Consider the following 12,314-nt stretch of genomic DNA (forward strand, 5'->3'; position numbering starts at 1 on the left):
CCAACCAAAATAATTGCTGCCACCATCTCTCTTAAATGCCAAAACAAAAAAAATTAGAAAACATCTTACTCTAATATTATGGTATCCTACGAACTTTTTCCTAGTTTTTTGTTTGTGTAAGCACTCCTTTCAATTCATGATAAGCCACTCTACTTGGAGTATAACTTGAGTTCCAAAAATTATATTTCTCTCTTTTGCTCTAGGAACAAGTTTACTGTCAATTTTAATAGCTATGATGGTCCCAATGGATGCTGCTCCTCCTCTGTGAATTCTCATATGGCCTCCACCAAAGTTGAATAGGCAAATCATAGCCAAGTGCCACTGCAAATTTCTCCAATTCAGACATGCTGAAATCTAGCCAATCACAATAATCAAAATAATCAATCTCACCCCCTTCATATTTTTTCTCTTCAAAATGATTGTACCATCTTCCTCCATGGTGCAATATTACTGTGAACAACTCATATTCCAAGTCTGCCAAAAAATTACATCATTGAAAAAATCACTTCATGACCCACACAAACAAAAAAAAACAACTCCCAAAGCATATACACTTTACCACAGTAAAAAATATTCCACATTAACTACTCCACTCAATGAATTCACATGTGAACACACACTACCTTCCAAAAACAAACAGTACCCCACCAGAATTTAATATTACACCTAACTCACAAATTAACATATCCAAACAAAAATAACACTAAAATAATACTCAATATAAAAGTTAACAATCAGACATATAAAAGGCACGAAAAGCCATTTCAAAATAATAATTTATCATTCAAGTTCCAGTTTCAACATTTACCATATCCAGGGGAGTCTTCCCCAGGCAGCCGCCGGAGATGCATGAGTTTAAGCCACCCTTGTCGATTTTGACGTCCTCAGCACAAGGTGGAAAGCTCAGTCCACGTTCATTCGTCTTCTCAACTGCCGGCGTTCGTTCGTCTTCTTAATTGGGAGAACGAGCTTTTTAGGTTTTGAAGAAAAGAATCTTGTATTTTATGTTTATTTATCGATTTTTGTTTGTTAATCAATTTAATGTTTCTTTTTAAAATGTTTATATCAAGCTTTTTTCTTACAAACTAATAGATTTTTTTTTTTTTTTTTAAAAAAAAAAAAAACAAAACCATACAAATTTTGGTCATCCACGTGTCTCTGTTTTAACTCTTTAACAGAGTGGTGGTAACGGTAGACACTAAAATATAACATTAGGTGGTTTTGCCATAAAAAAAAAACTTTAGGTATTTAAGTGTATAAATTTGTAAACATTAGGTATTTATGCCGCAATTACCCCTTATATAAAATATTAAAATTTGAAGTTTTATATAATTTTATGATTTGATTATAGTTGAACAAAATACAACCGCACGCGAAGCGGGGTTTGTTTCCTAGTTTAACTATAAAAGAGAGATACGAAACAGTCTAAAATATTTCTAAGTAGCATTATTTATTCTTTCCTTAATTCTCTTTTTTTTTTTTTAATTTTTTATTAGTTTCATAATTTTTTTTCCCTTTTTCTAATATTTTTACTAAAAAAATTGTATAAAAAATTATTATTTTTAACAAAACCGTATAAAACATATTGAATTTTATGTCTTGATATTTAGTTAATTATTTTATCATTTTTTTTTTAAAAAAAAAAATCACTAACTAAATCTATCTAATCCCTAATGGTAGGGGTACAATGGCACCAGACATGGCTGAAACTTTAGCTATTAAAGAGGCGTTAAGTTGGATTAAGGATCATGAATGTCATAATGTTAAACTCGAGTCTGATTCTCTTCCAAGCTATTCGAAGTAACATCACCATGGTTTCGCCTCTTGGGGAGTGGTGATGGAATGTCAAAAGCTTTTATCTATTTTAAACAATGTTTCTTTGTTTTTCATTAAACGATCAGCTAATATGACTGCGCACAGCTTTGCTAGAGCGTCATATTCTTTTCCATATTGAGTTTTCAGTGGGAGGAATGTTCCTACTGAATTACAGTCTTGTCATTTGGCTAATTTAGCAAATTAATAAAATTTCAATTTGCTTTCAAATATATATATTTATGGAACACTTCTCAATAAGTATTACCTATTGATGGTTATTAAATAATTAAACTATAAATATTAACTTTAAAAATATTAAACTATTAGATTTTGATCCAATAACAAATAATAAAAGAAAAAATTGAATTTCTATGTTTAATTTAGCTATTTAATTATCACTTTTTATACTATATCAAAAATATGTTTATATACAAACTACTTAAGTCAAACTCAACTTTTTTTCTTATTTTTTTTTTCAGTCGATGGAACATTCCCAACTCATATAATGTAAAAATGAGAGATTTTTTATAATAATTAGATAAAAAAACTAAGCATAAAAACTCCAATTTTTATAATATTACCCATGAATGGGTAATACCTATTAAGAGTGCATCCATATATATAAGGAATACTTCTTAATGGGTATTACCTATTAATGGGTAATAAATAAATTTAACTATAAATATTAATTTTAAAAATATTAAACTATTAGATTTTTGTCCGATAGCGATAATATAAGAGAAATTTAAAATATTTCTATGCTTAATTTAGCTACTTAATTAAAGAAAATATCAAAAAATATATTTTTTTTTACACTATATCAAAAATATGTTTATATGAAAAAATATTTAAGTCAAATTCAACTTTTTTTATCACTTTTTTACCAAAAAACTTTTTTTTATTATTTTTTTTCAACTGATGGACCAATTCCAGCCCATGTAAAAATGAGAAATTTTTCTAATTAAATAAAAAAATTAATCATAAAAATTCAAAATTTTCTAATATTACCCGTTCATAGGTTATACCCATTAATAGTGCACTCATATATATACAAACTTTTCTTTAGCATGCACGTGATATTTTATTTTTATTTTTTCATGCATAATTAATCATATAAACTTTTGATATCTCTCCTCCTTCGTTTTTTTTTTACAATTAAATTCTCCTTCGTTTTTTTTACAATTAATATGATTTGAAAAGGTAATGTTCTCACCTTCTCATTATGCATAAATTTTATTATGTATAATTAAATATTATATATAATTCATGTAATTAGTTATAGTTGCAGGTATATATGTTTTTATAAATGGAGGATATAAAATACTTATTTAGTACCTTGTGTTTTATTAAAATACATACTTGATACCATTTGTTTTAGAGAATGATGAATTGGTACCTCATATTTGCAAAAATTACATATTTGGTACCCTGGTTGTATTTAAATTTTGAAAAATTCCAAATTACCCCTTATTTTATTATTTTATGTGCTTATTAACTCGAAGACCTACTTCCTCTGCTCCTTCCAAACGTAAATTAGATCTTCATTCTCCTTCTAAGAGGATTTCTAAATGTCATCGATCTATGGAGGAAGAGTCTAATTCGGATTTTGAACTTCAAGATGAGTTCATTAAATTAGCAAAAGTTGCCAAGGTCAGTCGTTTATTTTTGTGTTGATTTAGGGTTTTTGTGTTATATTTTTAAAATTTTATATTATTGTGTTTTGATTTTTACGATTATAATTTAATAGTGTTTTATTTAAATTTGTATATGTATGTGTTTGTTGTTTTCAATTGTTTTATACCTTCTATAACACTTGAATTTTTGTTTTTTTTTTATTTATTTTTCTGTAGGGGAAAGGTAAATCCCCTATTCTGAATATTCCTCCCGAAGTTGTGTTGGAAGAGATTTCTGGTGATCTTATTGTTGAGGTTTGTGGAATTTTTTTTATTTCTTTGTATTGTTTTTTGGTTGTTTTGGTGTTATTTTTGAGTTATTTTTAATTGTATTTGCATGTTTATTTTCCCAGGAATGGACATATAAATATAGGCGTTCACAACATTATCATTCTAAAATAATAACTTCTGATTATTATTCATTCATTAACGATATTAAATCTATTCTTACCCCAACCCAGTCAAAAATGTTTTCCCAAATTATTTTTGGTCATTTCCTCCGAAGTTTAGAGTATATTATTCATTGCCAAGTCTTGCACGGCCTGTTGTTGAGGGAAGTTCAACAACCTAATGAGATGAATTTTGAGTATCTGTTCGTGGAAAGTTTCTTAGATTTAGTATAGAGAAATTTGCCTTAGTCATAGGTCTAGATTGCCACAATATAAAGTCTAATATTTTTCAGTTCAAACAGTATAAGAATATGCTAGTAGAACGTTTTTTTAAAGGGTAATAAAAAGATTACCAAGAATGTGATTCAAGTTGCTTTTACTGCTAACGACCTTAGGGATAATGATGATCTTGCAGTCAAGTTAGCTGTTTTGTATTTTGTTCAGTGTTACTTGCTTGGAGGTCCTCCTAGAAAGGTTGTTTCTATTGAGGAACTTGATATTGTGGATAGTGGTCGTTATAATATGGGTGGGGGAAGGAGTATTTTGAGATGACTATTGAATCTCTTAAGGCTAAGATTGATGCTGGTATTAGGACTATTAGGAAGAAGGAAAAGGATAGCGGGTTTTATAGGTTGTTAGGTTTTCCGTATGCATTGCAAGTTTGGTTTTTTGAGTGTTGTTCATACGTCATTGGGAAACTTTCTTTGTATTCAAACATAGGCATTCCTAGGATTCTTAACTGGCCTAAAATGCCAAAGCTTAAAGTTTCTCAGCTGAAAATGGACAATGTGAGCAATATCATCTTCAATCGGTCTTTAAAGGAGGTATATGTGTGTTGTTTTACTTTTACTTTTTGTTATTTTTTCATTTTTTTATGATTTGTATGTTTATTCACTTTTATTCCCTTTTTTTTTTTTTTCTCTTTTTTGGCTTTTTTTGTTACAGTTACAACTTGAAAATATTTTTCCAACTTCTATTGAGAGATCTAATTTGAATTTGGCTGATTATTTTTCTGGTGACACAACTCCTTTCTTTATTAAGGTTAAAGGTAAAGGTCATCGTGAATTCGGTTCTAAATTTATGCCCAATGCTTTTGTGGAAGGTGATCAAGTTGGTCAATCCTCGTCTAGGGCTCATGAGCATGTCACTCATTTTGAGTACGAGGATTTAAAGAAAGATGTGTCCCTTGTTCTTAGCCAACAATAGATTATTAAGTCTGCTTTTGTAGATTTGAACAGAAAGATGGATACTCTTAATGAGATATTATTTTTTGTTTCTTTTTTTAATGTAGTAGTTGTGTAGTTTGTGTATTGTTTTTTCATATTGTTTAAGGTTTATATTCGAATTTTCATTATTTTTTTCTAGTCTTTGTGTCCTGCTTCTAGCTTTTGTTCAAGCCAAACAGATGATGTGCTTCGCTCATCAGAAAAGAACAATGATGTTGTTGGTGATGGCAAAAATGAGGATGATGAAGAAACCGATTCTGAGAAAGTTGATCAACCTGAAGATGATGATGTTAAAGATGAAGATGATGTTGATGATAATGGTAATGACAGCTCTGGTGACGGTGGTCCAGATGCTGACGAGGATAGTGGTGGTGGAGATAATTGTGGATAGTCTGTGTTTGTTGTTGAAAAGGTAAAAACTAATGAGGTACGTCTTGTTGTTAATGCTGGTGCAAAGCTTGATGAAGGTGTAGAAGATGCATATATTGCTCAAGAGTGCATAAAAATTGATGACACATCGATTATTGCTTTAGGAATTCTTGCTTATTTGAAAGAGGTTTATTTTTGAGTTGTTTTCTTATTGTTTTATTGTTTTTGTTGCCCTACTTTGAATTTTTTTTAAGTTGGTTGTTTTATTTTTATTTTATTTTATTCTTTTTTGTTTTATTAAGCAGGATTTATTTTCTAAGGATCATGATGATTTTGTTGATGCTGGTGCTACTATGGCTTCCAGTGTTCAAGCTATTGAGAAGATAATATTTAACTGTTATTTTAAAGTTTTTTCTGTTTTGTTTTTTTATTTTCTCTTTTTGTTGTTTTGTTAATTTTGACATTAGTTATTTTATTTTAGATGGAGTCTTCCTCTATTGTTGTTGTTGCTGGTTAGTCTTATGTTTCTTCTGGTTTTTAAGTTTTGGTTCAGTATGATGTTCGTAACATTGTTGTTTTCGATGAGACTCCAATCTTAATTCTTAGAAAGAGGGACAGAAAGAAAGAGGCTATTTTGAAGTCTCCCTTTATTGAACTAGGTTCTGTTGATGATAAATTAGATTCAGTATCTAATTCTCCTAATGATTTTGATTTAAAATTGTGAAATATGTTCATGGATTATGTCCATTGGATGATAAGATTGGGGAACCTGTTGACCCAAATTTGGACGCTGACTTTGATGTTTGGTTAGGATAGGTTATAGGATCAAAGAAATCAACGTAACTATTTTTTTTATTATTTGTTTGTCTAATTTTATTAACTTTAGATTTATTGTTGCTAAATTTATATTTGTTTTTATTCTTGTTTCAGCAAAAGAACAAATGTTTACTAGAAGGGCAAGGATGGGATTTCTCCTTCCTTTCGTTTTGGTGTTGAGGAAGTTGATAACAAGATGTGGTTTCACAAACTTAGTTATCGTGATAATTTTTTGACTTCTTGTTTGTGGTTTTTTACATTTTTTTTTTTTTTTGTTTGCATGTTTTCATTACCTTTGTTTTGTGTTGTTTCTTAGTTGTTTTTTTAATCTTCCTTTTTTTTTTCTTTTCTTTTTTAGCATATTGAATCATTTTCTACTACCTGCGTAAAAAGAACAAGTATGCACAGGAGCCAAAATTAAAGGTTACACAACTTATTGCATGTTTAGTGCTAGCATCACAAATCTATATGATAGGTTTGTTGCTAAACAAAATGATATTTATGTTTTATCTCTGGATCATACTATGGCGTAGTACATTATGGGGAAAAGGATTTTATGTGCTACTCCATGGCACTTGGTTGATGATGTTATTTTTCCTATTAATATGAAAGTCTAAGAGCATTGGATATGTAGTCGCTTAAATGTATTTGAGAGGGGCATATTTTTATACAACTTCCTCAGGACTGGTAGGTTTGAGAAAGCTACAAAGGAGGCTTTCTGTGTATGCTTTCACTGCTCCAAAGAATGACAGGTTGTACTTGGCATCATGTGTTTTGAAGGTTGTTCAGTAGGTGATATCCACAGTATGCATGTGTAATATCTCTGTATATTTCTCTTGCTTCTTTGATTAGGCTCTCATTTCTATTTGAAATTAGACACTAATTTTCTCTTACCCTATATGCTTCTTTTAATTTTTTGAAAAACAATTTCCAAGATTTGTCATTTTCTGAATCGGCAACACAGAACGCAAGTGAAAATATATTTCCTGCTGCATCTTGTGTGCATGCAGACAGCAATGTTCCTACGTAAGCTGCTTTCAAGAATGTACCGTCGACCACTATTATCGGCCTGCATGTTTTCCACCATTTTATCGAAGCATCCAAAGCCATAAAAACAAATAGCAAGCTGTTATCTTTTGTTGTTTTCAAATCCACAATTAATCCAAGGTTGTTTTTTTCCATTATGTGCAAAAAAACTTGGTATTAGGTTGTATGATTCCATAGCATTTTCTCTTAAGTCATTTACATCATGCTCTTTAGTCCTCCAAACTTTCATGTAGTTCATCTTGATACCGTACCTGTATTTAAATTCTCCTTTTATATCTTGTGGTGTTACTTTTGTCTTTATGTTCAAAAACTTTAGTTTGATGCATTCTCCTATGAATTTTGTAGTTGCTTGGGCAGGTGTGGATGTTTGAGAATCTCTTGATTATGAATGTATTTGTTGGCCCATTTTTTGATACTCTTAGTGACCAATTACAATTTTGATAAACACACTTCAGGCTATATTCTTGAGAGCATGTCTTCCATACCTTGAATTGAAAATTATTTTTGATTGTGTAGTAGCTCAGGACCCTCTAGAGTGTTTCTTTGTCTTTGTATGCCTGTCCTTTTTCAACTCCTACCAATAAAAAAATTCAGAATATAAATAGGGTAAATATTATTTTGGACTCGACTTTCTATTTTGTTAAATGACAATTTAGACCATTTTGGATTATACTATTTTAGAAATTGACTTCAAGTTAATTATATTAGAAAAACATTTATCAAAGATTGAGCTCATAGTACTATTTTATATTATTTTAAAAAGTACAAGGTCTAATTTATAATTTTACAAAATAGAGAGTCGAATTGGTAACTTTTACAAAACATATGTTCTAAAATGGTATTAATTTAACCCATACAAATAAGATTATTTTTGTTAATAAATCAAAGGAAGCATTTACAAAAACAATAAAAAAAAAATATTACTTATTTCTATTCTATATAAAGTGTGCCTATATAACTGAAATTCTTGGTTTATGAGAAATTCATGGGTAACTTTATTATTTTTATTTAATAAAATAATAAAATATTATTTATATATCATAAAATAATAATAATACAATTAAATTCTTGCCACGGAACGAATTAAATTTGTATACATCTTTGAATGATTTGATGTTACTCTTATGTAATAAAAAGAGTTTTGTTATATGCAATCTGATTACTCGACAATGGTTTGAGCTTCCTAAGATTTCTCGGGTTCTTAATAAGTATACAATGAAAAGAGATCTTCAACCATTTAAAGGAATTGCTAGATCGGTTTGTCGGCCAAATAATAATAATAATAATAATAATAATAATAATATATGCAAAATTGTGATAATATCTATTCTATATAAAGTGTGCTTATATAACTGAAATTCTTAGTTTATGAGAAATTCATGGGTGATTTTATTATTTTTATTTAATAAAATAATAAAATATTATTTATATATAATAAAATAATAATAAAACAAATCCTATTAATATTTGAACTCATATTTAACATATTTCAACTCTATATATAATCACAACTATAGATCTATATATAATCACAACTATAACTCTAGAAATTAAAAATATATATATAAAATAAATTGAACCTTAAACCGCATATACAATTAGTTTGTTGAGAGAGATCAGAAAAAGAACGAATTATATATGGAATTTTTTTTACCAAAAAAAAAATGGACAATCCAGTTATATGCAGACTCGGTTAGAATGAAAAGTGCAAAATAAAAAATTATACTATTGTCTCTGTCGAAGCAAATGTTATCTTCAATTATCAACAATTTAGAAATTAATTTTTAATTTTCTTTTTATCTTACACACATTGTGTTTCCTTAAGTATTTGAACATCAATTTTTAGTTTATTGTTGGATTAACTTAAAAACATATTTAAATTATCAAGCTTTTTTAAACACTAATATACTGCATTCGGTATTTACTTTTTATTTATATTAAAAATAAAATGGTTTATTATTAAAAATGGTTTATGAGAAATTCATGGGTCACTTTTCATTTATATATAATAAAATAACAAAATAAATCCCATTCAATCCAAAAAAAATACGATTGAGTTTTTGCTGTTGTACATCTACGATTAGGTTTTTTTCAATTATTTATTGTATTCCTTTTCCTATTACAATTTGGACATTCCCATGGGATCACATATAATATTCCAATCCACACTTCTCTTTTTTTTTTTCTTCACAACTTAATAACAAATTATATAAGTAATAATAAGAATAAAAAAGAAGCGTGACTTTTATCAAAGTTCACAAAACCAAGCATCAATGGCGAAAAAAACCCAACAAAATTTACAGCTATTAAATGATTCTAAGTGCTCGGCATATGCATTAGTTGCCAGGAGTAAAGTTTTTTAAAGTTACGTAATAATTTACATATATGTTGCAAACACAATATACAAAAAATAAAGAAGAATATGGAAGAAAGAAGAGACCATTATGCACATCTAGAAAGGCAGTGGAGATAATAATAGAAACTTTTCATTTTTTTTTCTTTTTTTTTATCAATTTTTTTTTTCTTTTTGAGTAAAGATAAATATGAAATTTTAATCGCATAGAGTTTTATTTTAATAAAATATAGTATTTTAAAATAATTTAATAATATTTTGTTATAGAATACTATCACTTTTTGTTAAACATGGTTTTCACTTTTTGTCGACACTACCATATTCAATTTATCAACGAAAAAATAGACAATCCAAATATATGCAGACCCGGCTAGAATGAAAAGTGTAAAATACAAAAATTACACTATTGTCTCTATCGAAGCAAATGAAGATTGAAATCCACCAATGACTATCATTAGTTTTCTTATTATCTACAATTTTTAGACAAATGCTATCTTCAATTATCAATAATTTAGAGATTGATTTTTAATTTTCTTTTTATCTTACATCCATTTAAGTAATGTTTCTTTAAGTATTGGAACATCAATTTTTAATTTATTTTTGGATTAAGTTAAAACATATTTAAATCATCAAGCTTTCTTAAACACTAATATATTGCTTTCGGTATTCACTTTTAATTGACAACATTATAAAATATAATATTTAGATACACATAATAATCTCACCTAATAATTAATAATACTTTTTCTTTAATTTTTAATTGTATCGCTTTTAAATAACATAGAAAAAAACTAGCATAAATTTAGTATACGTGCCTCGCACGTAGTTTTTTGCTAGTATATAGATATATATATATTCAATTATATTAGGTATTTAGTTTTGCCATTATACTAATTTATATAATTATTAAAAAATTAGTAAAATATAATATTTGTTTTGAATATGTATGTTTATATGTATATAATTATTAAAAATTAATTATAAGTATCAAATTCGAATTTACATTAATACTTTAAACTGATAATTTTTTTAAAAAAAATGAAAAATAAAAATCAAGACAATATATTATTCATTCTTAAATATATTTGGTGTATTTGCTCTTCTCGTATATATTTTTCCTTAAAAAGAACACTTATATATTATAAAATTAATATTTATATTCTATTGTGTTAGAAGTATAAATTCAAATTACTAAAAGTAAGTTTTACTTTTTTTTAGATATCATTTGGAAAATATTACCAGCTAATCAATTATTTTTTTTGGGAACATATAGTTAATTAAGCTAATTAATACGTTAAAATAATAAATTAAATGTATTATATATTACCTAGTATATATAAATTTTATCTTTTTTAGTTATTTTTAAAACTAAACACTTCATCTAAAAAAAATAAAAAATAAAAACTAAACGCTTAAAATATAAAATATATTTTCATTAATTTTATAGTAACTATTGAATTAAAACTACTTTTAGACAAATATAATACTAATGTATGTTATTTTGGTATCACCAATTTTTCACTTAAAAAATTAAGAATGCAAGACAAATGAATTGTCATTTTTAATACTAAGAGACTAGTAGTACCTATCACCTAAAAATTGACGCCTTATAATTGATTAATAATATTCTATAAAAATAATACATTAAGGGCTTATTTAGTACGCCGTATTGTAATGTATTGTATTGTGTTGGATTGTATTAGTATTATTTAATACAATACAATGTTTGGTATTGACTTGTATTAATTGATTGTGTACAGGTATAGTATATTTCTAATACACTCAATCCCAACACCAACTACGAATCCAGGTACTGCGTCTAGGTCCGGGGTACCGAGTCCGAGGTCTGGATCCGGGTCGGAAATTGGTGTTGACTTCAAATTCTTTGTAGATATTAAGACCATTTATTATGTATTAAATAATACAACATACATTGTATTAAAAAATTTAGTCGTAATAATTAAAACAGTACATTGCTTAATCCAATCATAATGTATTTATTATTTAATACAATATAACCATTATAAAGCATACCAAACGAACCCTTAATTATATAAAATCCGATACTTAATTGTACCAATAACATGCGAATATTTCCCTCTTTTATCTACTTTAAAACGAAAACATGAAAAACAATCGTCATTTTCCAGTTTCCTTTTCATAAAAATAAATAAATAAATAATCCAGTCGTTTTTAATAACAGCTATCGTTTTACTTTTTAATTTTTAAAATAATTGAATGCAAGACAACTGTAAATAAAAATGAATATTACTCGCCATTCATAAGATATGCATAAATTAAATATACAATGGCATCATACAAACACGTGGGTGAAAAATTAAAATAATAATAATAATAATAATAATAATAATAATAATAATAAAAGGTAAGAACTCTAAAAGAGAGCATAAATTACATGAGAAGCTGTACATACATGGGCTATATACACATCATCAAATGCCAAGTTTCTTACGGTTGTTTTTTAGGCTTTAAAGTTATGTACAACATATGTACAATATATACAGTTGTTGTGATGGAATTTACCAAAATGGACACCACCTGAAAGAACCAAAGCAATTTCATTAGTCCCGGAATACCATTTTTATGTAAATATCACCTACATTTT

At 27.4% G+C, this 12,314-nt stretch overlaps 1 protein-coding gene across 2 annotated transcripts in view; it reads right to left on the bottom strand.

The window, feature by feature from the left end:
* Window positions 1-12,019: 12,019 nt before the first annotated feature.
* LOC115722899 (serine/threonine-protein kinase TOR) overlaps window positions 12,020-12,314 on the bottom strand; it is a 42,435-nt gene continuing 42,140 nt past the window's right edge. For both annotated transcript variants that reach the window (XM_030652618.2, XM_061107938.1), the window contains exon 57: window positions 12,020-12,247. In XM_030652618.2, coding sequence (XP_030508478.2) covers window positions 12,229-12,247 — 19 coding nt within the window. In that variant the 3' untranslated portion in view covers window positions 12,020-12,228. The remainder of the gene's footprint in view (window positions 12,248-12,314) is intronic.

Source organism: Cannabis sativa, unplaced genomic scaffold (genome assembly GCF_029168945.1).
Source record: "Cannabis sativa cultivar Pink pepper isolate KNU-18-1 unplaced genomic scaffold, ASM2916894v1 Contig3, whole genome shotgun sequence".
NCBI lineage: Eukaryota > Viridiplantae > Streptophyta > Magnoliopsida > Rosales > Cannabaceae > Cannabis > Cannabis sativa.